The sequence below is a fragment of the Molossus molossus genome, unplaced genomic scaffold (assembly GCF_014108415.1).
Source record: "Molossus molossus isolate mMolMol1 unplaced genomic scaffold, mMolMol1.p scaffold_m16_p_6, whole genome shotgun sequence".
Classification (NCBI taxonomy): domain Eukaryota; kingdom Metazoa; phylum Chordata; class Mammalia; order Chiroptera; family Molossidae; genus Molossus; species Molossus molossus.
The window spans coordinates 7274687-7302093 of record NW_023425399.1 but is presented as its reverse complement, the minus strand read 5'-3'; the positions used below and the strand labels follow the sequence as shown (position 1 = coordinate 7302093).

Genomic DNA, 27407 nt, shown 5'->3' with positions numbered 1-27407 from the left:
TGCACAACCTACATCCAGTCCCGAGGGCGCATCAGACCAACCCCGACCGGGGATGTCTCACCAAAGGACGGGCCTGTACTTTGTAAACACGTCAAGGTCACGAAAGAACAGCGGAGGGTAAAGAAAACGCCACGTGAAAACCAAATGCAACGTGTGAGCCCGAACTGGATCTCGGACCAGGGGAAAGATGTTTCTCTTCTGACAGGGAGACAATAGGCGAAATTTTACTACCAAGGTCAGTCGTTTGACAACAGTGTGTAGAAATGTTAATTTCCTGATTTTGATGACTGTCCTGTGGTTACAGAAAAGAATTTCCTTGTCTCTAGGAAATCCACACGGAGGCACTGAGGGGTCAAGGGAGAGCATGTCTGTTTGATGGAAAAAATAGATGTCCGTACAGAGAGAATGACAAAGCACACACAATACGTTAGCATTTGGGAAATCTAGATGGAGGGAATCCAGAACTTTCTGGAACAACTTGTGTCACTTTCCTGTCATTCTGAAGTTATTTCCAAATAAAAAGCGTGTTTGTTTTTTTTTCAAGTAAGTCAAGAAAAGTCTGGATGTCTTCCTAAGGTACAGCACAACATGAAAAATTCACAGTAACCTGAAGTGCTCATCAGTCCCACTTCAAAGTCGCACGGCTGTAAAAGTCTTACGAGCCTGTGTACACGGGGACCCGATAGTGACAGGCAGGCCATGTGGGACGTAAATCCTGGGGGGCTCTGACTCGCGAGCCAGGCAGTTAGGAGCACATCTGTGTGGAGTTGTCAGGACTTAGCACCCCGGAACCTGTGACATGTCACATCCTTTACACACGAGGACACAATGCTGCTTGTACCTGGATAGCAACAGTTCAGTCTTTTCTGAGCAGGAGGGGCCGTGGGCTTTTTGGCACGTGACTTGGCAGGCACAGAGAGGACAGTGGCGGTCTGGTTTTCATTGCTTTCCGTGGGCAGGTACGTTTGATAGCCGTGCTCAAAAACAAATTCTGGAGCTGAAACTAGAAGACAGGATGGTGATTAATTTTCACAATATGAACATCAAACAGCTACTCCTTTGCCTACCTTCCTTTCTAGAGAATGAACAGCTTAGACTGCTTTCCCAGCCTCCCTAGCTGCCTAGGAGTGTTCAAGTGACCCCGTTCCAGCCAGTGAGACACGAGAACACCTGCTGGGGGGGGAGGGGGCTTCTGTAAAAGATTTTCTCCCTGATTAAAACAAAAGCAAAAACAAAAAACAAAAACAAGTGGGGGCAGAAAGGCAGAAAGAGAGACAGTTGAGGAATGCTCATTCTTGCTGCCCTGGCTGCCCCACTTCCTCTCTTTGGACGTGCTGGAGTGAGGATGTGATGCCCGGATCTGTGGCAGCCATTCTATAAACATAAGGGAACAGCAAGGAAATCAGATGTTGAGCTCTGAAACCATCCAAACCTAAGCTTATTAAGTAACCAAGAAATGTCCCTATCATTTACACCAGGTAGGTCTTCTGTTAATTAAGCTAAATGCTTTAGGTACTTTCATAAGCCTTCCCACAAAAATACTAACAAACAACGGGAAAGAAACTGATGGAAGAAATTTTGGGCAAAACGACAAGTTCTCTCAAAAATACTGTTTAACACAAATTTTCCTTAAAAAAAAAAAATTCTTGTACTCTCACTGAAATTTTGAGGAAAAGAGAAAAAAGGGGACTAAATCTCTTTATCATTGTTGAAGGTAAAATAAGTAGTCTCAAATTTCTTTTTGGAGGTGGGGGACTCATAAAACATTGTGTGACTACTTCGTTAACTAAGGTTTGGGATTTGGGAATACTTTCTTCCTTCCTTAATTACATGTTGTCACATGGAGATTTGGCTTTGAATAAGGGGTCAACTTATCTGACCAATGGGGGCTCTCATTGGGTGAACATGTCCGGCCAAGAGGTCCTAATGATGACTGTAAAAGCCACCGTCAGAGTCTGTTTCCCAAATTCGTCATTAAGACATTACCTCAGATATTTTTGCCACTGTATGTACGGAATACACTTACTCAAATCAACGCAGACCTAACATCGTTACCCATTTTGGCTGCGCCTAAAGCAACGCCAGGCCCCAGGTGTGCTGTGGGCTATTTTCTCTTAAAACAAACATCTTCCGTCTTTGAATAGATGTCAGAGATTGTAAGACGTCCCTTTATTTTATACATAACAGAATTTTAAAAGCTGCCACGTAAACACCCTGTGATGCAATGCTTTCGCTTTCCTTATTTCATATCGAGCACTGATACTCCTTAGACATTTTGCATTTCTTGAATGGGCGCTTTTAGACTTCTTGGGTGTCTGGACCGCCACCTCCCGGACTCCTCTGGCAAGATGACCACCTCATTCTGGGGCACGTCTGAGAACACCTGGGCTCTGGCGCAATATTTGAGTCAATTCGTGGTTTCGAGTTTTCTCAACTGAAACACGCAGAGGGAAGTGAAGCGGCTTGTGTTTCAAGTTGGCCAAACATTCTGACCAGCTGGGGTTCTGTGTTCATGTCCAGTGTCTCAGGGGCGTGAACCTATGGTCCGTGTTTCATCTCCGAAGTGGGATTTGGCTATTTGCTCGTTTCCTAGGCTCTGGTTGGGCCCCAGCCTACTGAACCAAAACTCTGGGGCCGACCCAGTGCTCTGTGTTCCAACGATCTGCCCAGGGGAGTCTGAGTTTGAGAACCCCGGGTGCAGACGACCCTGTCCCAGGCATCGGCCGTAAGAGTCAGCCCAGCGTTGTCTACTGGAGGGACTCCCACAACAAATGTGCTTCATTACCATCTGACTGAGCCCCTACGACCATTTCCAGGTATTTCTGGGTACAGTTACTTTTTATCTTCAACTTGAATCAACACGCAACATTTTGAAAGACACTCTAAATAGCAATTAAGCCCTGGCTGGTTTGGCTCAGCGGTCAGAGCGTCAGCCCTTGGACCGAGGGGGTCTCAGGTTTGATTCCCGGTCAAGGGCACGTACCTGGGTTGCAGGTTCGATCCTCAGCCCTGGTTGGGGCTCTGCGGGAGGCAACCAATCGATGTGTCTCTCTCTCTCTCTCTCTCCTCCCCCCTTCCATTCTATCTAAAAATCAATGGAAAAATATCCTGGGGTGAGGATTAACAACAAAATAGCAATTAAACTCAATATATGTAGTTCTAAAAAACGCACACAGCTCTGCCGAAGTGACAAAAGTGACGAAAATGTGCTCGACCACGATCCAATTCGTTCACAGGTACAGAGAGCACTCTGTCTGTGCGTGCCCATTGGCTGACAGCAGTATCGTCCATTCTTAGTGCGTCTCCATGTGAGACATCTTAAATGTATCTCTGGACTGATGTGTGTCCAGGTTCAGCTACTTCCTGTGTGTGTGACCTCAGGCCAGTTATGTCACCTCTTTGAGCCTCAGTTTCGTCCCCTGTACGTAGAGATAATCCCTGTGCCCGCTTCATAAGATTCTTGTGCAGTTTAATGAGAGACTCAGAAGCATGGATGTGGCCATGGTCGAGTCTATAGCTGAACAGAACTGGGCACCAAATTCTCAAGGGGAGTTCGATCAAGACCCAGGCGACCAACTGTCCCTGTTTGCCTGGGACAGAGGGTCACCAGGACAAAGGCTGTTCAGTGCTAAACTAGGATGGCTGGTCACGCTATCATGACTTCCCAGCTCTCTGCTCTACAAATTTTGAACAAAAAGAAGGCTGGAAGGTGTGTGTGTGGGGGTGGGGTGGGGCTTGGGAGTGGCCAGGTCCTTCGCAGAGCCCAGCGCCCGGAGTCCTTGAGGTCCTCCAGGGAGGTAAGTGCAGGGATCATCTTGGAGGTGGGTCTAATCACACATTACATGTGAGCCATCCCAGGGTAGATGGCTCCTAAGTCTCACCTCCACCAGCCTCAGTTTCCTTACCTGAAAAATGGGGCTAATTCCCATTCCCAGCTCCTCAGGCTGTCAGGAGGATGAGAGATCAGGCATGTAACATCGTTATTGCCGTTGTCGTTCCTTGATTTATACAGCAAATAGTACCACGCACCTGCGTGTCCAGGCAGTGCTCTGGACACTAGGAACACATCAGTGAGCCAGAGGCGAATGTCCCTCTAGTGCCAGTGTGCAGGCAACAGGCCCTTTAAATACCACGCAGCTAAATGCCACGGAGGGGAGAAAGCCGCGAAGGGTACAGGAGGTGCTGGGGGCGTGCAGTGTAAGTAAGGTGATCCCGGAAAACCTCAGTGAGGTGACATTTCACAGGACACGGACACGGAAGCACGTAATTGTTAACACTATTCTGTTGCAGGTGTCTGGAACTCAACAGCCAAGTTGCCCAGTCTTGTGGGAGCCTCCTGGCTGCCTTTAACAGGGTCACCCCCTCTCAGCCCTCCCCCACACTCGGCTTCTCTCCAGGAGCCCCTGTGAACAGTGGACCTGCAGGGACCCCAGGGAAAGCCTTCGGTGGCCTTGATGGTGGAGGGGCTGCTCTGAGCGTGGGTGCGCAGTCTGATGTTGGAGTAGACACTCGTTCCCAGGTGTGAGCGGCAGTGGGTGTGAGTGTGCGTATACAGTCAGAGTGACCTGGGACCCACTTCTGTCTCCACCACTCACGGGCTAGCAGGTCTTCACTAAACCATTCCTCTGCTCTTTGCTTTTGCCAGTAAAATGGGGTGTCAGAAGTGACCTGCAAGCTTAGACCTTCCTGCTCTAGCAGAAACCCGACAGGCCAATCGGATCTGCTTGCCCTGAAATGAGGAGTTGGGACGAAGACCCTGCATTTTGGTGTGGACTTTCCTTCTGCAAAAAAGAAGGCAGAGAACTTGGGAGCAAGGGTACCGCGCACACAAACCGTCTTGGAAACTCTTTATTTTGTTTGTAATTATTATTTTTTAAATATGTTTTTATTGATTTATTTAGAAGGAGAGGAAGGGAGAGATAGAAACATTGATGTTAGAGAGAAACCTCAATAGGCTGCCTCCTGCACGCCCCCTACTGGGGAGCGAGCCCACAACCTGGGCCCCTGACTGGGAATCGAACCGGGACCTCTCAGTCCATGGGGTGCTGCTCAGTCCACTGAGCCTCACCAGCTGGGCCATCTTGGAAACTCTTTAAAACGCAGATTCGAGCCAGCAGCTCTGAGTGGGGCTGAGACAGGACTTGTACCAAGATCCCGGGCAGTGGGCATGGTCCTCAGCCACACTCTGAACCCTAAGCATCTGAAATCCTGGGTATATTTCTAGCTTCTGGGGTCAGTCTCTTCGAAATCCAACCGCATCCTCGCCCTCAGTCCTCAGTGACTCCCCATTTCCTCCCAAATAAAAATCCCCTTTTGGGCTTAAACTACTGTAGCCAGAGCAGGAGTCTGTCACAGGCAAACAACCAACGTCCTCTCGGAAATAAAACTAACCGGCACTCGAGTGGGAATTCACTGAACAGGAACAAGCCCCCCAAGCTACAAGTAGGAGGGAGCTTCCTTCCCACTCCCACGCCCCCACCCCACGCCCAGTGCTGGGCTCACTTATTCATTGAGACCTGGTGAGCACCAGTGTGCCAGACACGGACACCAATGGCTTTCTGTCCTTTCTCCCCCTCCTCCTGGTCCAGTGGTTCTCAAACTGGATCATGCACCAGAGACTCTAATGCAGATATTGAGGGTAACACGTGGAGAGCTTTACAGCTGTATTTTCTTTTAAAAACAAGCTTTCTATGTAATTCTTTCTGCATTTCACCCCCGAGAACTCCCGCTCTAGTCCAGCCTAACAGAGCAGTAGCAGTTGTGTGGCTCGGCAGAGGGGCCCTTGGGATTGGATTCCACTGCTAAGCCCTGCTCCCTATCCGTTGATGGCCCAGCCACCTCCTCGACAGTGGAACTGGGCGTGTGTCCCATCTCAGCCAACAGGATCTGGAGTTTCTGGGAAGCACTTCCTCCCTGAGAAAGAGAAGCTGTCCCTTTCTCCATCTGTGGACATGACCAAGGGAAGACTTGAGGCATTACGCAATGGCAGCCATCTTGTCACCATGAGGCACATGTGGGCCGAGGCCCAAGGACAAAGCCCACCACCAGAACACCAAGACGATGTAAAGAACCTGCCGCCTCTGAACTGCAGAACCGACCCTGGATGTGCTCTGCCTGTTCTTGTCCTAAGAGATAATCAACGTCTTCTTCTCTGGCCCATTTGTAGTTGGGTGTTGAGAGAATGGAAAGCACTGGCTGGTTCAGATTCCCCGGACCCTGCTCAGATCCATCGAGACGTTATCCCCAGGGGAGGGGTCTGGGTGACTGCATCTTTCACAGAAGCTCCGGGGGCTCTTCTGAGAGGCACTGCAATGAGTCTACTCACGGGTGCTGGGAAGTAGTCAAGTGCACTGAGTCCGCAGCCGGGCCGCCTGGATGGAGACCCAGTTCTGCACTTCCTGGCTCCATCATCCCGCCATTTAACCCCTTTGTTCCATAGTTCGTCATTGGTAAGACGGGGATGATAATTCCCAGTATTTAAGTTCCAGGTGGAGAAAGGACTTCATCCAGAGCACTTCATACGAACCACTCAAGAACTGGCTCGTATTACTGCTGCCACATCGTATGGTAAAGCCCTGCATAGCTTGTCTTACTACATCCCTCATGTGCTCGACAGCCCTCAGTGACCCCCAGCTTCTTCAGAAAAAAGGCCAGAGATGAAGCATAGCTCCTCCTACAAAGTCCCAGCATTACAGATCTTCCTGGAGCGGCCGCAACCCAGACCAGCATTAGGAAATGCCCTCTCTCCATCTTCCCCCCAAAGGCAGGCAAGTCTTTCAAGACTCATACGTTTGATCTCACAATTTTCCCCCTGGCTTTCCCCTTGGGACCAACCTGCTCCATTAACTCTTTGACAAGGGTGTGCTCATCACACATGGCTGGGCGTGTATTCTCACAGTTCAACCCTCCCCCCCGCTCACGGGCTGGAATTCTCCAAGGGCGAGTGTCTCCACGACCCCGGCTCCAGCATCTGGCATCCGGTAGTTCCGGGGCTGCGCTCACCGGCCCTCGGGACGGGGCAGACGCCTATGCTCCGGGCGCAGTGCCGGGTCAGAGCGTTTGGGAACTGTCTGCTGAGCGCCTGTGCCGTGCCAGGCCGGGCATCCTGGAGACTGCCCGTCTAGTAAATGAGCAATGAAACCACGAGTTTATGGCTCGCAGGCCGAGCCGAGCCTTCAGACTCTTCTGAGGCTTTAGGAATCAATTGGGTGAGCTGGGTCTTCCCTGCGTCACTGTCCTCTGGCCACAGACCACCAGGGACAGGCCTGCAGGTGAGTGTGTGTTACTCACTGCATGGGTCCCGCTCAGACCCTGGGAACTGGAGTCTCAGTAACAGGAGGCTAGAAAGGACTCAGCGTTGGGGCTCAGGACGGATCATTTTGGGGGAGGGTTCGAGGAAGCCTGCAGGGAGGTGGGGAAAATCTATGACTGGACATCTTACTAATGTTACAAGGAGCAGAGGAGGCTAAAGCTGTAATAGGTAGAGAGGCAGATGTCAGCCAGATTAGTGTGTGTGTGTGTTGGGGGGGGTTGCTATTTTGTGGCTCCAAGCAATGACCGAGGCCTGTTGTTTTGTCCTGTTCCACTAGGGTCATGGAGTGGCTCTGTACCATGTTGGTGTCCTGTGAACCTGCCCTTGTCCTCCAGGAGAGCAGCATGGCCTGTGAGAGCCGGCCCAGCTCCTAGCCACACCGAGACCCGGCTGACAGTGGCTGTCCCAGCTACTTGCCCACAGCGCCCCACCCCACTGCATTTGCTATACTGCCGGACCCCCAACAGCATCTGAATTCACTTCTGTGGCTAAGTAAAGACTGCTTGTCACCAAATAACTGACTAATTGCTACTGTGATAAGTGTGCCAGGCGAGGAAGCAGGAAGAGGCCTAACCTCAGGGGTCGGGGGAGGGAGGAAATCATGGCTGGCTTCTAGGTGGAGGTGACTTTTAACAAAAAAAAAATTAAAAGATCATCCTAGGTCAAGTGATCAGTTCAACTAATACTGGCTGGAGGCTGGCCATGAGCCAGGCCCAGAGCCAACATTTCCTGTGTGCTGTTCTATTTAACTCTCACAGCTCCTGATGGGCCAACGGGAGCTAACAGGGACAGCGTTAAGTGTCGTCCATGTAGGAGCCACTGAATCCTGGACAGAACCCTCCATGGTGACTCCACCCATCAGTACTCCCACACTACAGGTGGGGACTGGAGACACTGAGACTCTCGGGGGCCTGCCCACGGTTACCTGGTCACAAGGTTACTCAGGCAGGAGTTCAACCCAGCCTGGCTCAGGGCCCCAAACTTTCGATTTACTCTTGTCCCCACTTTAAACACGAGACACCAAGAATCCTTGTCATTTGCCAGGGTCACCCGGCTGGCTCCTCGGGCCCTGTAGAGCCAAGAGTCCAACTCAGGGCCCGGCCTCCAAAGCCTGGCGAACTGCAGCCAGAACTTAGAATGCCTTTTCCCCAGCAGCATCCACAGCTCATGTCACTGCTCCTACGGGAAAGTTCTAAAATCAAATGCAAAGCAGTGGGCAGCACTCGGAGCAGGTGGAGAAGACACTTGACATCCGCTATCAGAGGACAGAGAGGAGGCCCAAGAGCGGAGTGAGGAAGGGTTCGGCATCGTCAAGGACCCAAGAGCGACAAGTATGTCTGGACCATGTCTGGGTTCGGGCTGAGGTCTCAAGCAGCAAGGGCCTCTCCGACCTGGTTGAGCCCCGGAACCCCCGGGGAGCTTGTTAAAAAGGACGGATCCCAGAGCCTCGGCCCTGAGGTGCAGATTCAGAGCCCAGGCACCAGTATCTTTTTTTTTTTTTTTTTTTAATCCTCACCCGAGGACATTTTTCCATTTTTTGTTCAGAAAGAGTGGGAGGAAGAGAGGAAGAGAGAGAGAGAGAGAGAGAGAGAGAGAGAGAGAGAGAGAGAGAAACATCGACGTGAAAGGGACACATCGAGTGGCTGCCACCCACACGACCAACCAGGGCCAGGGACAAACTGCAACCGAAGTACGTGCCCTTAGCGGGAACCGAACCCGGGTCTCTCCGACCGCAGGCCGAAGCTCCAACCACTGAGCCAAACCGGCCAGGGCTAGGCACCAGTATCTTTAACAAGCTCCCTGGGGACTCTGGTCCACAAGCAGCTCTGAGAACCATCACTGGTGGAACACTGAAGCCCAGGCTTGGGGGCAGCTGGGCCCAGAAAACCAAAGGAAATAGTGTAAAAGAAAGGAAAAGAGCAAGACTCTGCTTGTTTGAGGCACAGATGCAGGAACGATCAGAAAGCAGCTGAGTCGGCAGAAAGGCAGCAGCCGCACCATCTGTTCACCCCTCTCCTCGTTAATAACAGCGGGCGCTCACGGCGCCCAGTGACTCTGCCCCAGGTCCTTCCTGCGGCTGATGGCAGTCCTCACAATAAGCCAGCGACACTGGGAATCAGGCACCTAGTTCTCTGACCTGATAGTGTCAGGTGCCATTACGACGCCTTTGTCCGGATGAGGAACATCCATCACAGCGAGTAGGCGCCTGGCCTGGTCTTGGGCTGGGGGAGTGTGAGACTCGAATCTAGTCTGTCCCTGGAGCTCGGAGCTCCCTTCCACGCGGTACACTGGGTGCCACCGGGAGCTGGGCACAAAGAGGACTCCAGGTCTGGCCTCAGCCCATAGGGCAGTCAGCATAACTGAGGCCGGACGTCTTCCAGCAAAGAGCAAGGAGGACCGAGAAGGAGCAGTCACGGGGGGCGTGGCCACTTCGCACTGATGTCGGACGTGGCAGTGAGGTGTTCACTTAACCCAGAATGGGTGCCCTGTGTCCAATGCCTTCTGGGTGCCGGGGACCTAGAGGGAACACGAGGAGCGCACCCCTGACCTCATGGGCTTATGGTTCAGTGATGGGACAGATAGACCGTAAGTGTCTAGCCCCAAAACTCATTGAGTTCTGGGGACCTGGCCTGGACCGGGAGAACAGAGTGTGTGTGTGTGTGTGTGTGTGTGTGTGTGTGTCAGGGAGGGGGGTTGGAGGAAATGCCTTCAGGCCCAGCTCTGTATGCATAAGAATTAACTCAGTTCCAGCCCTGGCCAGGTTGGCTCAGGGGTCAGAGCATTGGCCAGAGGACCAAAGGGTCTCAGGTTCAATTTCTGGTCAAGAGCACAGGGTTGTAGGTTTGATCCCTGATGGGGGGCAACCAATCAATGTGTCTCTCTCACAGTGAGGTTTCTCTCTCTCTTTCTCCCCCTCCCTCCCTTCACTCTATCTGAAAAGAAAAAAAAATGTATGGAGGATTAACCAAAAAAAATAATTAAGTCAGTTCCAGGCAGAGAAACGACATCTGCAGGGGGTCTGAGGCTGGGGCATCCTGGCTCATTTGGGAAACAGAAAGGTGGTCCCCGTAGCTATGGTAACTCAGAGGATGGGGAGCCAGATCCTTGGTGTGTAGACCGTCACAGACCTTCGACTCCTGACACGGAGTCGGCATCAGCCAGGCCAAGGCAGGAAAGGTATTTCAGGCAGAGGGAACATCATAAGCAAAGGCTCAGAACACACAGATGTAACAGCCACAAATGAAGCGTGGGCCTCGAAGTCCTCACACTGGGCCTCGAGTTACAGGGTTCATGCCCAGGGCGTGGGGTTACCAGGATTTTGTTTCTGGGTTCAGGGGACTGAACGCGAAGTCTTCAAAGAGAAAACCACTGGGCTACCGGCCAAAATACATAAGCCCCAGGGCCTTGTGATGGGACCCTGGCCATGTCTCACCCTATCGCAGCTACATTGTGTCCAGCTACAAATGACAAGGTTGTACCAGGAGGCCCATCTCTACAGTGTTTTGTTTTTAGTTTTCACATTTTCTTGGTGACTTCCTCTAAGATGATAATTAAGATAAACTCTAGAGAAAGTGGGAAGACCTGAAGGTACTATTATCAGTTAATTATATATATTTTTTCTTTATTGATTTTAGAGAGAGGAGAGGGGGAGAGAGACAGAAACATCGATGAGAGAAAACATCGACTGGCCGCCTCCTGCACGCCCCACACTGAGGATCAGGCCCACAGCCTGGGCATGTGTCCTGACCAGAAATCGAACCGGCAACCTCTTGGTGCATGAGTCGGTGCTCAACCACTGAGCCACATCGGCTGGGCCAAGTTAATTATATTTCAATGTTTTAAAAACTCAGCAGGAACATTATTTTGGAGGCATTAGGGCAACAGCCACAGAGCTCTGTTTATTAGCAAAAATGCAAACATGACAACAAGATCCAGTGGGTGGGGTACAAGTCACTGGTGGTCTCCTCTCTGCCGCTCCAGGCAAACTATTTGCTAAACATGAGCACGAGCTTTAAAAAAAAGCTTGTGGGCTTCCTCAGCCTCACAGGTGGATTTTGTTTGGCCATCAGAGTTGTAAAATTTGGGAAATTTCACATTTTCTGGCTTCTCTGAAAAACTCAAACATCTAACTGACTGGATCCAAAGAGTCGCTTCCTTCACTTGACCACAGTCCCCACCATTCCCTAATACTTATACACAGCTTACAGTCCCTTACTTACACGGCCTGCCTCGCCCCTGTTCTAGAAGCTTACCTCGAATTGAATGCCATATCTGTATGCCCACGGATGTTGTTTACTCTCACCTCGAGAGCTTTTCTATGTCTGCACCCGGGTCTAGTGCCCCTTTCAAGGCTAAGTCAACCCCGCTCGCTGAATCTCTGATACTCATCTATCTAATTTCCTCTTGATGCACACATATCAACGTTCCACTTTCTTTAGTAAGTACTACGGAGTTTTATAGGGTAAATACCTGGAAATGGACTCACGGGATAAATGTGTGTCTTGTACATGTGGAAACGTGAAAGATTTTAAATATAGTATTTAAATATAGTATTTAAAATTAGAAAGGCTTTGCCCTGGCCGGTTTGGCTCAGCAGTTAGAGTGTCGGCCCATGGACCAATGAGTCGCGGGTTCGATTCCAGTCAAGGGCACATACCCTGGTTGGTGCACAGTTGATGTGTCCCTCTCATGTCGGCGTTTCTCTCTCTCTCTCTCTCTCCCCCTCCCACTCTATCTGAATAAAAGATGGAAAAATGTCCTCGAGTGAGAATAAAAATAAATAAATAAAAAATAAAATTATAAAGGCATCACAAGATCACCTGGATTACATGGACTTACATGCCCGGGGAGGAAAAGCAGATCCTGGCCCTCGGACTTGTGGACATGCGTGTCTGCTACGGCGACAGAGCAGAGATGGACACTGCCCTCTGCTCACGTTCCCACTTGATGCTCTTCTGTCCACTTCATCGACTTTAGGCATTCTTTACCTATGGGGACCTTAGGCCTCCGTCATCTATGCTGCACTTTTCTCCAGTTGTCTTAGATTTTTTAATACATGGTTTTACCTTGGAAAAATTGCAAGTTTGTTTGCAACCACAATCATGACACTTCTTCTTTTTCTGGGATGGGTGTCCACAACCTGTCTCTGTGGTAGGCACAGTACTAATATATATGTGTATATATATATTTAATCTAAAAAACTAAATGCCTCTAGCTAAGGAATTCATTCTCCATTTCCCCACAGGATCCCACAATGTCTCTGTACTAACTCATAAATGGGTTACTTCATACTTTAAAAAAAATTTTTTTTCTTTATTGATTTTAGAGAGAGAGGAAGGGAGAGGGAGAGAGAGAACATCAACTGGCCGCCTCCTGCATGCCCCCAACTGGGAATCAGGCCCACAACCTGGGCATGTGCCCGGACCTGGAATCGAACGGGCAACCTCTTGGTGCAGGGGTCGACGCTCAACCACTGAGCCACACCGGCCGGGTGGGTTACTTCATATTTTTAAAGTTATCTGTCTGATCCCTTAAGATAGATTATATAGGTATAAGTGTAGGTGTGTGTGCGTGTCTGTGTGTAGACTATTTACTCCAGGACTTTCATGGTTTCATTATACACAATTTATTTATGTCTGGTGCGGTAAAAGAACACAACCCAGAACTGGGGTGGACTTTTCTGTTTTCCTGGTTGCAGCCGAGGGGCGGGGAGGCATCAATGCCTGCTTGTAGGTTTACAATCAAACAAACAAAAAATCTGCTTTTTTGGTCCCTTTATACAAATAACACAAATGCAAGGACCCCACGTATACTCCCTTCACCGAAAATAACTTTTTTTTTATTGCACTATATTTCCCACAAGGGTTTTTCTCTTAGTATATAGGCTTTTGCTTTAGAAACTTGCTTTTTGTTTGTTTTGTTAACATGTGACAACATTTACAATGGCTAACACTTCGCAATTTAACTCAGCAGTTCCCAAACCTGCCTGGGCAGCTGGTCTCCCCAGCAGAGCTTGTTAAAAATAATGAATCAGCAACCCTAGGGGGTGGACCCTGGGAAACTCTCTCTTTCACAAGTTCTTTGGAGGAGTCTGGGCCATGGCCAACTTGAACTGACTCCCCACCCCCCAGCCGTACCTGTGATCGTCTGAGTCTCCGAGGTGATGGTTCTGGTGGTGGTCTGAGTGTGGGTGGCGGGTACCGTCTCCTCCGACACAAACTGGACTGTGCTGGGGGCCGCCCCGGGCGTGCTGGTCAGCTGGCAGCCACTTTGCTTGTGAGCGACAAAGGCGTCCAGGTTGTTAAACTGCTGCTTGCAGATGCCACAGATGTGGATGTCGGGAGTCAGCTCGACCAGCACCGTCGTGCCGCCTGGAACTCCATGGGACAAAGGGAAAGTCAGAGTTAATCCCAAACAGTTCAAAATGACAATGCAAACCAGATCCGTGGCAGGTAAGACGAGCACAGTGCAGACATGCCCAGTGGCCGGTTAACGTCCATTCTACTTTGCCCTTCTGCCTGGCAAACAGAATTCCACTTCAGCCCTAGCAGGAACGTACCAGACCCAGGTAATGGCTCATAATGCACTTTTGTCCACACGGGCACTAGTGGCATTTTACACAAGGAAGTTCTTTGATGTGCATGTCTGCCCTGCACTTCGAAGAACTGCCTTCTCCTACCCCTGCTAAAGAATAGTTGTACTTACCAGTCATTATGAAAACCAATCCCTGCATATTTCCAACCCTTATATCTCCCCGAACCACCAGTCTAAATAATCTTGGATCCCTACATACTTGGGAACCCCTCCAGCACACCGCTAAAGGAGCTTCTGGAGAAAGTCTGGCTTTCATGATAAAAAGGGAACAGACATTTTGTTTTGAATGCAGATGTGATGATGGGGGCTTGTGCAGCCATATTGTAACTATGAAGAAAATACTAAGATGCTGGTCCTTACTTCACTGATCTCCCGAATCAACCAATGTCCAGATTTCTCATTAGGCTAGTATAGTTCAGTTTTGTTACTTATAGCCAAAATTCATTCCTAACTGATAGGGAGATTATTTCTCCATGGTAATGATACTAAGAAGTAATACTGTATTAACATTTGCAAAGTACCCACCACAGTACCTGGCACTATATTAGAAAGTGCTATGTAAATGTTCATGGAATAAAGAAACGCCGCTAGTTAATAAGTCTCTAATATGAGAACCTTAATTTTTATTTTAAAAAATTTCTTTGCCTTATTATAAGGAAACTCATGTTTATAACAGAAAATTTGGAAAAGAAGCAGCAGGGGAAATTACAACCTTTCAAACTTTGTGTACCATGAACATTACAAAAATATTTTCTTCCACTCATCTTGAACTAAAAATGGTTTCAATTAAAAACTGTTTATGATCATAATATATTGTAAAATTAATTTTTTCCCCACGTATCACATAAGCATTGTGCTACATCTCTAACATATATTTGTAAATAGAATTATGTAATAATACATTCACATTATTTCATGTTACCCATGCTTCATAATTTTCAGTAACTATAAGGTCTTTATATTATTTCCGATTTTCCCCATGTCTAAAGAATATGAGAAATACTCTGTGCATGTATGTATGGTTGGCATCCATGTATCATAAGTTTCTGAAAAGGTATAAAATAGTGATGTTACATTCAATTTCCCCCAAGTCTAAGACGGGAAATCTCTGTGGGGAAATCCAGTCGGGTTGCCTGGCTAAGGCAGATGCTCTGGGCTGGGCGGGGCTGTGTTTCCCTCAGCCATCTTGCAGAGCGCCCTGGGCACTTAAGTACTCTGAAGTCAGTGGTGGGGAGGAATGAAGCCTTTCCTTCAAAACCTCTGCAGCACTGCCTTCCCCAGCCGCTCAGGTGCTCACGGGGCTCACTGGAAAACAAGGGACCAAGAGATGAAGTGCCCCGCATCGCTGATGATTCCGGCCAAAGGCGCTGATGCCCAGGATGAAATTGTGATTAGCTTGTGCTGCACAGGCTGGTTATGAGGAGTACATGAGATGGAGCTAGGGGCAGCACAGGGGTCCCCACACCATCACGTCCCCTGGTTGGGTTATTCCTGAGGCACCCCATTTGAATGTGAAAGTATCCCCTCTGAAAATCTGCAATGATAACATATACCGACCTCTTGTGCTTGTAGTGAGGATGAACTGGGACCAAATCGAAAAAACACTGGGCACAGTTCCTGCTCACCACCAACCCAAAGAACTTCTTTCTCTGCAAAGTTGTCCAAACCTGAAAGACCTGGGGAGGTGGGCCAGGAGTTCAACAAGGACCCCTCTGAGCCCCACTTGGAGATGAGTCACAAAGGCGACGGGGTGAAGGGGCGCTGGGGTTTAGGGAAATCTGTGTTTTTCACAAATTATGGAAGTTGCACACCCAGCCAAGTTTGGGAGCCGGCTCCCAAACTGTTCACAGTAACAGGTAACCCGCTAAGTGCTTACTATGTGCCAGGGGTTCTCAAACTTTATGTGCACCCGAATCCCACACGGAAGGCCAGCAGATCTCTCTTCCCTCCATCATCCCCACCCCACGCCCCGACCTGATGGGTGGGGCCCCGGAGGGCTTGCTTTATTTATTTATTTATGTATTTATTTTAAAATAAGCCTCCTGCTCCCAGGTGGCTGGTTTGCGCTCGGCCCCTGGACCACACTTTGGGAAACAATGCACCAGGCGAAATCTGGGGCTGCTTTCAGGAAAATGAAAAGGAACCCCAAACTCAAAACGACCACGGCTCCATTCCCCATTCAAATCTCCGCCCTTCACGTGGACCAGGCTTTGCAGAAAGGCGGCAAGCCCGGCGGCCAGACCTCGTGAAGCCGTCCGATCCCCGGACTTCAAGGACTCGGGACGCAGAAGTTTTCCCACCAGCGCTGCAGCGGAACCCCCACCCCCCAAACTCCGCTGGGGGGCCCGGGAAATGTCCCACGGGGTGGCGATTGTCTGAACGGCAGGTCCTCTCCCCGCCCTCCCCCACCGTTCCCCCGCCTGGGGTCTTGCGAAACGGGGGGCGCCGCCAGCCGGAGCGGGAAGGTGCCCGCACCCCAAGCCCACTCCGGCATCTTCGGCACAGCGCGCCCGCCGCGGCTCCGAGGCGCAGGCACCGGGCCGTCACCCCGATTTCGGGGCCCCGGGCCTGCTCGCTGCGTCGCAGACGTGCTTGGGCCCGGGCCCCGGAGCGCGCACTGTGCCCGGAAAAGCACTTACTTTGCACGGAGCCCGGGAAGCTCTCGCCCTCGCTGTTCGCGTTCATGGCCGCAGACTGGGGGTCCCGGCCGGCGCGGCAGGGTGGGGGGCACTGGTCTACATGGTACAAGGGCTTTTCCTTTTATTTTTCCCACCCCCCCAGCCTTCCTTCTCCCAACTCTGAGAGGCGGGAGGACGGATGTAAAGCGAGCTCCACTTCCGCTGCCTAGAGGGCGCTGGCCGGACTCGGCCGCCCCAACCTGGCTTTGCACAAGCGGCTCCCCCGGGAAGCTGCCGGCCAATCCGGCGCCGGCCGCAGGGGCTCGCGGGGTCCCTCGGGGTCCCTCGGGGTCCGGAAGGCGCTGGGGGTCTGGGAGGGCAGGGCGCACGCTGGTGCAGGACGCGCCCCACGCCCGCACCCCTGCCGTCTTGGCCGATCGCTGGCCTCCCCGGCTCTGGCGCCTTTGCACCTGCCACCCCGGGCACCTGGTCCCCAAGGTGGCCAGGCAGCTGCATCACTGGGGTTGGGGGTGCAGAGAAGACAGCGCCGGGCTGCAGTGGATGGGTGGGTGCTCCGAATGCTGTGAGGCTGGGGTACCCCCTCCCCCAGCGTCAGCCCGAGGGCAAATCCAAGCGCTGGGTGGGTCCCTTGCCCAGCTAGTGAAATACAGACACCAGGATCGTGTACAGAAGACTAACAACCGGGACCAAAACGCTGAAGGCCCCTTGCTCCAGGGGTCGGCCAGCTGCACCCTGCACAGTCACCTGGAGGGCTAGTCCGAGCACAGACTGCTGGGCCCGCCCGCCCCAGAGCTTCTGGTTCAGTAGGTCTGGGGTGGGGACTGAGAACGAGCATTTCAAAGTTCCCGGGAGAGGTCCCTGCTTAGAGAGACCATCCTTGGCTTGCCCATTGTAATACTGCAGCCGACCCCCCCCCCCCCTTTCTTTTTAGAACTCCTTACATCTAACATTATACTGTATCTGGAGTCTATCTACCTACCTATCTATCTGATTGATAATTTGTTTGGGTATTACATTTCTCCTTCCCTTTTACATTCAATAAGTCCCCGTAAAAGTGGGAATTTTTTCTTTTCCTTTATTATTTTTTAAATCTCCGCTTCCCTGATCTATCCCCAGCAACCTGAGCCAGCGCCTGGCACCCAGCAGGCTCTCGGTCAAAGTGGCCGTATGACTAATGGGATCGGCTCTGCTGCTTCCTTTCAGGGTGTGTTCCTTCCTCAGGGACTACTTGTTTACACGTTTGCAATGTGCCAGGCACTGTGCTGGGTAGAGATACAAGGGTGGTCCAGAAAGAGAACTTGGCTAGTGGTCAGCAACTCGGTCAACACTACTCCAATCAGCAGTGGCATTTCTTGATAGTGATACGGTCTCAGGAGACAAAAACCAAGAATGCGATAGTGGCTGCAGGCATGGTCAAGGCAGGCCTGTCCGAGAGGTAATAGTTGAATGGGGTGGGAGGGCTGCAGTCCAGTCGGAGGAATGGGCAGGAGCAAGGGCCCTGAGGCAGGAAGGAGCTGGATGTGGGTTGGCTGCTGCTACCAGTCCACCTGCTGTCTGCCTCTCCTCTGCTACCTTGCTCAGGCCACCCACAGCCGCCTCCGTCTCTTGCTCAAACGCGACCAGCTCTCCCTGTCCCTGTCCCCGGGGCTCTCTATCCGCCTTTCCCTCTGCCAGGGTCCCGATTCCCTGGTCTCCGCAGGACTGGCTTCTTTCTGCCATTCGGGGCCAAATGGAATGTCACCTTCCCAGGGAGACCGCCCTCTTAAAAAAATTTTTTTTTAATTGATTTTTGAGAGAGAGAGGAAGGGAGATAGAAACATGGATGTGAGAGAGAAACATTGATCACCTGCCTCCTGCATGCCCCCTACTAGGGATAGAGCCTGTAACCCGGGCATGTGCCCTGACCAGGAATCGAACTGGGACCTCTCAGTCCATGGGACTGATGCTCAATCCACTGAGCCACACCAGCCCCGCAGGCCCTGTCTCTTATCTAAAGCACCTGCCCCTCTTGGTACTCTTTACTACATCACCTTCATTATACCTATCCCTAGATAACATGATTCAGAAAGGCCTTGCAGCTTAGGACAATATTTGTTTCTTAATGCCTCTGTGTGTGTGTGTGTGTGTGTGTGGTATTCATATATATTTTTAAAAACATGACTGTAACTCACATGATGTTTTTTAATCTCCTTTTTGGGGTATATATTATGACCTTTATTTAAAGAACACACAAATACTACATGGTTACGAACCATAGATAAACGGTATTTACATCTTTATGTACTATATATCTTTCTAGACATTTTCCCATAGAAATATAATAGAATGAACCACACGAACTGGTGATATTGTCTATTTTTAACTTAAAATGTTAATTTCATATGGTTCAAATCAATACAGGGGTGGGCAAAAGTAGGCTCACAGTTATGAGTAAGCAAAACAGTTTATTCTTGTATTATTTGTTAATTATTGTATTAATCTATATCACAACTGTAAACTGACTTTTACCCACCCCTGTATATAATATTATACTTCTGCTAGAGATTGTTGTTTTTGTACCCAACACTGGCCGTCTCGTATTTTCTTATTAGAATTTCTGATTTGCAGCGGAGTGCATGGCCTCCTGAAAAAGGCTTTTTCCAGCCTCCTTTGTAAGCTAGACATGGCTACATGACTAAATTCTGGCAACGTGAATGAAATGTTGTGATGCAACTTCTGGGAAATCTCTTAAAAATAACAGGTGCCATATGCCATCTTCCCCTCCTTTATCACTCCCTGCCTTCATTGCTTGGAATGAGGATGTGATGGCTGGAGCTCTAGCTGCTATTTTGGACTATGAGAAGGAGGGTATAACTCTAGGTATGTTGGGTTGGTGACTTCTTTATGGAGATGTCAACTAGACTGCCTACTTCTGAGCTTCATTTACACAAGAAATGCACTTTTATCTTGTTTCAGGTACTGTGGGGTGTGTATGTGTGTGTGTGGTTCTTTCCCGGGCAGCTGAGTCAACTCCTACTCAAACACAACATGATTCATACCCTGTTTCATAACTGGCTTTGATTCTGAAGAGTATTCACAGTTTGCCTGGTGCATTAGGAGGGCTGTGTAGTCGTTAAAGGTACAGACACCCCAGCCACACTTGTGGAGACTGTTCCAGAAGGACTTGTGTGAAGCCTGGGTACATATGACAAGCTCCTGGGGTGGATTTGGTGTGCTTGGCATGGGCAAACCTCTGCTCTTAGTTTTAATGGTTGCAGAATATTTCATGAATAAGGTCACATCGTGATTCATGTCATACGCTACTGGATATAAGTAACCTACTGCGGTCGCTTTGTTATTGGTCGATGTGAACACATTATCTCCACGACATTCTGAACATGTGGCCACTGGGACTGGCTTTTCATTCCGTTCCCTTTCCAGATCCTTTTCTCGCTGTGGGTTCCTTCCAGACGGAATTTCTCAGTAAGGGTTACATTTCTTAAACAGTTCACAGCCTTTGTGTGACGAGAATGCTCATGGTTTACCCCGTTCTGAAATTTCTGCTCACTTCTCATTTAACAGATGAAATGTCATGTAGAAATGGCAAACTGCCCGTGAAGTCCTGATGTACTGCAAACCTACTCCATGTTCGAGATCTAGAATCTAAAATAAGTTTGAATCTGTTGCCAGTGCTTAAAAGGTGATAGATTTCTCATAAAAATTGAGATTTAGAGCCTTTTTTTTGTTTTTTTTTTTTCTAAACTAAAAATCTGGCAAATCTGGGCCCAGACGATCAGATGGTAGCACTCGGCTGGGTCTGAGAAGCTCCTTTGCGTGAAGTCCGACCTCTCCAGTTTACCCCCTCCTCCCTGCTGCACTTGATATTAAGGCTGAGTATCAGTTCGCTAGATTGTTGGGCTACATGTATTCGAATTTATTAAAAATCTCCAATATGTTTCTAGTAGAAAAAGGGATTTATCCTTGACTATGGCTTAAATATTCCTTCACTAAAAATTTCAACCAAGGAATTACCTACGTTACCTGTCCTATGTCATTTAATGCTCTGAGCAGTAGAGAGGTGGGCACTATTATCGCTATTTTATAGATGTAGAAACTGAGCCTCACAAAGGTTAAATGAATTTCCTCTAGTCAAGAGGCCAATAAAGGATTATCTCAGTAAATAATCTGTGAGGGCAAGTAACAGAGCCCATAGAAGAACAGAGATTTTCCTAGTGTTTCAATAATCAATCTATTAGAGTTATTTCCTCGCTCAAATAATTCCTTGAAGGAGATTTCCAGACATTTCCTTAAATGATTAAGAGAATACACAATTTTTTATTCCAATACTATTAATCATAAGAATAATGAGATCATGGTCACTGGATTAACTGTAATAAGTTTTGTGAGCAAAGATACCCTCCTCCCAACAAAATAGGTCATAATTTCAGTGACCAAAATTTGTTCCACAGTAAACATTATAACAAATGTAGTTTTTTATAGCAATCATGCATAGTCCACTAAAATGTAAGTTCTCAGGACAAGAATTTTTATATTCTTTTGTTGTACATCAGCATCTGTAATAGGGATTGGTATATAAAAAGGGATGGGTGGATGGATAGGTGGATGGGTGGATGGGTGGATGGATGGGTGGATGGGTGGATGGATGGATAGATGGGTGGATGGATGGATAGATGGGTGGATGGGTGAGTGGGTGGATGGGTGGATGGATGGGTGGGTGGATGGATAGATGGATGGATAGATGGATGGGTGGGTGAGTGGGTGGATGGATGGATGGGTGGATAGATGGGTGGATGGGTGAGTGGGTGGATGGATGGATGGATGGGTGGATAGATGGGTGGATGGATGGGTGGGTGGATGGGTGGGTGGGTGGATGGGTGGGTGGATGGATAGATGGATGGGTGGATGGGTGGATGGATGGGTGGGTGAATGGATGGATGAATGGATGAAATCAAGGTTCCCTTGGAAAATCACTAATAAAGCAAACCTTTGACTGTTACAGAAAAGCATTTTTCCCTTTTCAGTAAACATATAGACGAAAGTGTGATATGATGACAGAAGCTAGAAAGACTATAGATTCCATTTGAATTGTATGGGAACTGGTATTCAGATACTTTTAAGACTCCCTTATTTTTCTAGACAAAGGCTCACAAGGATGGCTAACTCAGGGATTTGCATTCTCCAAAGCACTTGTTTCAACAAACTCAAGCTTTCTCAAAAGTGCTGTGGGAAACTGTGGCCTGGGGTGTCACTGGTAAACTTAACGGAAGCTGGGGAATGGCACCCTCTGACCCATTCCGTTTCCCCTGCTCAGCCCGCTGGTCAGTCGCTGACCCGTCTGTGTTTGCCGGGTGTCTGGGGCTTCTAGCTTTTTGCTGGGTTTGGCTAATGGCTGGAAGGGAGACGCCAGAGTATTCCTTCCCCTCCCTCCCTATCTTGGAGGCAGTGGCTGTAACTCCTCTGTGGCCCCAGATCCCAGTCGAGAGCGTGGCGGGCTCAGCTTCTGCCCTGTGTTTCTGGCTCCTTGTCTCTGAAAACTCCACCTCCTTCCTGGCTTCCCAGCCTCCTCCCGGGGGGGAAAGGGGAGCTTCCAGCTGTGACCAGTCTCTGGCTGCCTCACTGTTCCTGCAGCGTCCCAGCCCTTTCGCACCTGTGCCTCGGTCCCCGCACGGAATGAACTTAAATCCCCGAGCTGCTTCTGTTCCTCTGCTTGGGCCCTGACGGACGGTGCTGGATTCAGGCTTGTGGGGCTTCTCATTTTATTCCTGCTTTTCTTGACCCTGCAGGTGATTCTGTTTGTGTTTACATCCTCACCCGAGGATATTTTTTTTCCATTTATCTTCAGACAGAGTGGGAGGGAGGGTGAGAAAGAGAGCGAGCGAGAGAGAAACATTGACATGAGAGAGCCACATCGATCGATTGCCTCCCACACAACCCTGACCAGGGCCGAGGACCAAACTGCAACCGAGGCACATGCTCTTGACCAGAATCAAACCCACGATTCTTTGGTCCTGGGGCCGATGCTCTAACGGCTGAGCCAAACCGGCCAGGGCTGCAGGTGATTCCTAACTGGAGAGTGGCACAGGGCCTCCCAGGGGACAGGCTGACAACACCGCGCAGGCACCACCCAGCTGCAGGGACGAATCGCGGCTGGGCGCGTGGCCCAGGCATGCAGTGTGGAGACGCGCCTGGGGGTCTCTAGTGAGACTCCTGACTTCATCACTGGAATCTGATCTAAAATCCTGGAAAGGGACCAGGGGCAAATGTATTCCAAAACTGATTCACTACCAATATTTACCGACTGCCTGCAATCCTGACACAAACATACAAGGCAACGAAGAAACCCGTGGACGTTGAAGTGAGTGCTGAGACCCTCTGTGATTGGGTATGATCAAGACTCGGCCTGTTGGCACTAGTGGTGACATTAGTGGTGATTGCAAAACGAGTTCTTTAATGAGAGTTGGCTTTGCGTCTTGCCTGGCACCTACCTGAGGTGGCACACCTGTATTTTAACAGTATATTCACTCAGAGAACTTCGTACGGGCAAGTATACACAGGCCAGTTCTTTTCACCCTTATGTAACTAGTGCATGAACATGAAAGTACTCAAACTATAAAAAAGAGTATATGGTGAAAAGTGGGTGCCTCTTCAACTGCCCCTAGCCCCCAGTTTCCTTTCTAGGAAGCAGCAACTATTACCAGCTTCTTGTCCATCACCCCCCCCTACAAATTATACTGTAATGCAAACAATATTTTACACTCTGCTTTTTATTTTGAATAACAATGTATCTTGGGAAATATTGCTTATACGTGGCTCTAGATTTGCCCCATTGCTTTAGGAAGAGTTCAGTTTTCCATTGTATATGTACATGTACTAAACTGTACTTCAACCATCCCTATCAACGGACCTCTATTTTATTCCCAGTTTTTCACTACAGAGCTGCATGGAATAGCTGTATCTATCTCTCTTCTAAAAAATTTTTTTCTTTATTGATTTTAGAGAGAGAGGGAGAGAGAGGTAGAAACATTGACGAGAGAGAACATCGATTGGCCGCCTCCTGCATGCCCCCCGCTGGGAATTTGGCCCACAGCCTGGGCATGTGCCCTGACTGGGAACTGAACCAGTGACCTCTTGGTGCATGGGTCGACGCTCAACCACTGAGCCACACTGGCCAGGCTAGCTATATCTATATACGTACAAGAGAGAGTGTATCTGTAGAATAATGTCCTAAAATAGAGTTACTAGGTCAATGAGTACATGCATTGAGCATTCTGAAGTCTTCCAAGGGGGTTGTACCGCTTAGAACTCCCAGAGACAACTTGTTAGATCACCTGCTTCCTGCAACCTCTCTGCTATCACATTTCTGATCTTTGTCAAGCTGATGGGTAAAAAACTGCTCTGCGGTAGATTTAATTTGCATCTCTCTAAACAGATGCAAGGTCTGAATTTAGGCAAAGGAAAGCAAACTCTTCACACCCATTTCCACCAAAGCAATGCAATGTAGTTACATTCTGTGTAATGGCTGACTCCAAAGAGGCTGGCGTATAATCCAGAGGGGGAAAAGGAGACACTTTATTTCAAAGTTTGAATGTCACACAGCTGATCTGAAAGTAAGAGTGAACTTGCTGGGGTCCCCAAAGTGTTAAAAGTCAGCACGGATACTGTGTATTTGCACACGGTTTTTATAAGATAAAAACCAAAGCCGAGCTATTGAAACAACCTCAGTGACACTAAGGTTTGAAAACCACTGATCTAGTTCTCAAGTTACAGAAGGGGAAACTGAGGCCCTTCTCCTTTTGTGGGAACCCAAAGCTATCGGTGGAAATTTTTTAAAAATGTCAACCTTTTTGAATGTCTTTTATACCCTTTTGAGATAGTTTAAGACTCACAAAAGGTTGCAAAAATACTACAGAGCATTCTCCGGTTTCCTTCACCCAGCTCCCCACAAACTTTTAAATGCTCTTTACCCATCCAAGCTCATAGCCAATTCAGAAGGTAATCATATCACAATTGTATTGATAATCCAGACATTTCATTAAAACATTCTAGAAAGTAGTTAGGGCCAAACTTTCCACTGAAATCAGTTTCCCCCGAAAATACAAAGGTTCAAAGTCCTAGAAACTTATCTTCTAAAACCCACTGGGATTTTCTAAATGTTGAGAGCAATAAAAAGTTGTCTTTTGAAATGCTGATGAGGTGATTTTTGAAAAGACCCCAGGTAACCTAAGGATGGGGGCTGGTTGCCTGGGGAACCAACAGGGTTGGACTTCATACCCTCCCATCCCCCAACCCCCTGCATCCAGGGAGGGAAGAAGGGCTGATGATTGAGTTCAGTCATCAATGGCCAAAGATTTAATGAGCCAGGCCTGTGTAATAAAGCCTCCACCAAAATCCAGAAGGAGGGTGGGCTTCACGGAGCTTCCCGGTTGCCGGGCATGTGGAGATTCATGGAGAACATGGACACTCGGTGCCCCTTGCCACATACGGTACCCTAGGCACCCCTTCCATCGGGCTGTTCCCCAGTTGTATCCTTTTATAATAAGCTGGTAATCTAGTTAAGTAAAATATTTCTCTGAGTTCTGTGAGACACTCTAGCAAATTAATCAAACCCAAGGAGAAGATGGTAGAACCTCTATTCTACAGATGTTGTCAGAAACACAGGTGACACCCTGGACCTGCTCTTGGATTCTGAGGCTGGGGTGGGGGGTAGTCTAGCAGGACTGAGCCCTTAACCTGTGGGATCTGCTGCTGTCGCCAGGCAGATGGTGTCAGAACTGACCAGAGTGGTGGGACACCCAGCTGGTGTTGGAGAAAAACACACACTGGACACGTGACCCGGTTCTGTTCTGTAAGATGTGGAGGAAGCCTCCTGCAGCCTTCTGAGAAAGATTTCCATCCCTCGCCCGGGCCGGTTTGGCTCAGCCATTAGAGTGTGGGCCTGCGGTCCGGAGAGACCCGGGTGGCAGCCACTCGATGTGTCCCTTTCACGTTGATGTTTCTCTCTCTCTCTTCCTCTCTCCCTCCTGCTCTGTCTGAGGGTAAAAGAAAAGAAAGATTTCCATCCCCCAAAGAAAGAGGCATACAAGAAGCAAACCCTGCCCACCTGCATTCCCATCTTCGTCCTCTTTGTCGTGGGCCGTGAAGGGAATGTAAGACACCAGCTTCAAGGACGGTGTCATCAGCGATGGCTCTCCTTCTTCCCTTGGCCCTGGTTTTTTTCCACATTAACTTTTTACGTTCAGTTTGCGTTTGTGTCTATGTTCCAGGGGCACACCGTTCAAAGGGTTAAATAATTTTACAAGCCTTGTTATGAAGAAGCGTGAGCTCCTCGGGCCCCAGAGGAATTAGGTTTAAATAGTCAATGTTTACACTGTATAAATTCTCCTTGCAGCTGAGCCACGGTATATTCCGATCGCATTTCCTGTTTTGCACAACTTTTTGTTTTCATGGGAGTTAAACATTCTCCCTTTCGATTTGCTTCCTCTTCTGGGTCCTGATCCCTCTGAATTGTCTCCACCTCGGTGGGTTGAAACACGTGACAAGGTCTGTCGATTTCACTGTTTGAAGAAGGTTCTTCAGGCTGGATTGCGACAGCCGAGCGGCTGTGTCTCGGGATGTTGTCTTCACCATCATCCTGGGGGTTCTCGTGTTTCTTCCTCGGGACAGGAGCCCCGGTTTCACGAATCTCTTGTCCTCACCGTCTTGGTTTCCTGACTTTCTTCCGGTGTACTACGTCCCCCTGACAAAGGACAGGGGGTGCGTGGTGACATCTAACATGTACATCCTCGTACTTTACTGATGATTTGTGCCTAACATTCTAGACTTGGTAGAATATCACATGGAACCGTGAAAAGGAAGGAAATGCTGATACATGTAAACACTTGAATGAATATTTAAGACATTATGTTGAGTGAGAGAAGCCAGTCTCCAAAGGTTACATGCTGTGTGATTTCATTTCTGTGACATTCTCTCAAAGACAATAGTGATGGAGAACCGATCAGTGGTTACCAGGGCTCAGGCGGAGGGGGAGGGTTTGACGACAAGGGGCAACACGAGGGGATGTTTTGGGGGTGATGACAATGTTCTACATGCTGACTGTGATGATGGTCACCCGAATCTATACATGTGTTAAAATTCACAGAACTGTACACGAAAAGACACCTCACTGTGTTATTTTTTTAAAAAAATATTCGAAGTGAAAATTATAGTGGGTGCAGGGGACATCTGTAATAGTGTCAACAATAAAAAAAAGTTGCTTCTTGTAATTCGCAGTAGCTGGGCTCTGCAGACGCCATGGCCACCGGGCGAGGGGACACTGAACACCTGTCCCTGCAGGAAAGAGCGGGCTGGGCTCCTTTCAACTGCTGGTCATGACATTTCCATCCATCCGTCGAAGCATAACCTTATTTTGTGTGTGTTTCTGTTCAGAGACACTTATTTAAGAGATATTGTCGATGCTTTGGCATTGAATTCTCTGCCAACCGTGCTGCTCCTGATGCGCGAGGGGCATCCTTCTCCGTCAGCTCCTCCCGGCCTTCTCGCTCATAGGAGCCCTAGACCGCACTTCAGCACCACGCGTGGGGATCACTTTAAGCAGTTAAAAATCACTAATAGCCCAGCCGGTGTGGCTCAGTGATTGAGCGTCAACCCATGCACCAAGAGGTCACCGGTTCGATTCCCCATCAGGGCACATGCCCAGGTTGTGGGCCTGCTCCCCAGTGGGGGGCACATAGGAGGCGGCCAATCGATGTTCTCTCTCATCGATGTTTCTCTCTCTCTCTCCCTTTCCCTTCCTCTCTCTCTAAAATCAATAAAGAAAATTTAAAAAAAAATCACTAACAAACATCAGGAAAAAAATGCGAAAA

At 49.1% G+C, this 27407-nt stretch overlaps 1 protein-coding gene across 2 annotated transcripts in view; it reads right to left on the bottom strand.

The window, feature by feature from the left end:
* Positions 1–16727, bottom strand: part of ZFP64 (ZFP64 zinc finger protein) — a 66906-nt gene extending 50179 nt beyond the window's left edge. Inside the window, exons 1-3 of one of the 2 annotated variants that reach the window (XM_036244777.1) lie at positions 16546–16727; positions 13450–13689; positions 842–1003 (exon numbers count right to left, since the gene is read on the bottom strand). In XM_036244777.1, coding sequence (XP_036100670.1) covers positions 842–1003; positions 13450–13689; positions 16546–16591 — 448 coding nt within the window. In that variant the 5' untranslated portion in view covers positions 16592–16727. The remainder of the gene's footprint in view (positions 1–841; positions 1004–13449; positions 13690–16545) is intronic. The other variant, XM_036244776.1, reaches the window with a different exon arrangement.
* Between the last annotated feature and the right edge of the window lie 10680 nt (positions 16728–27407).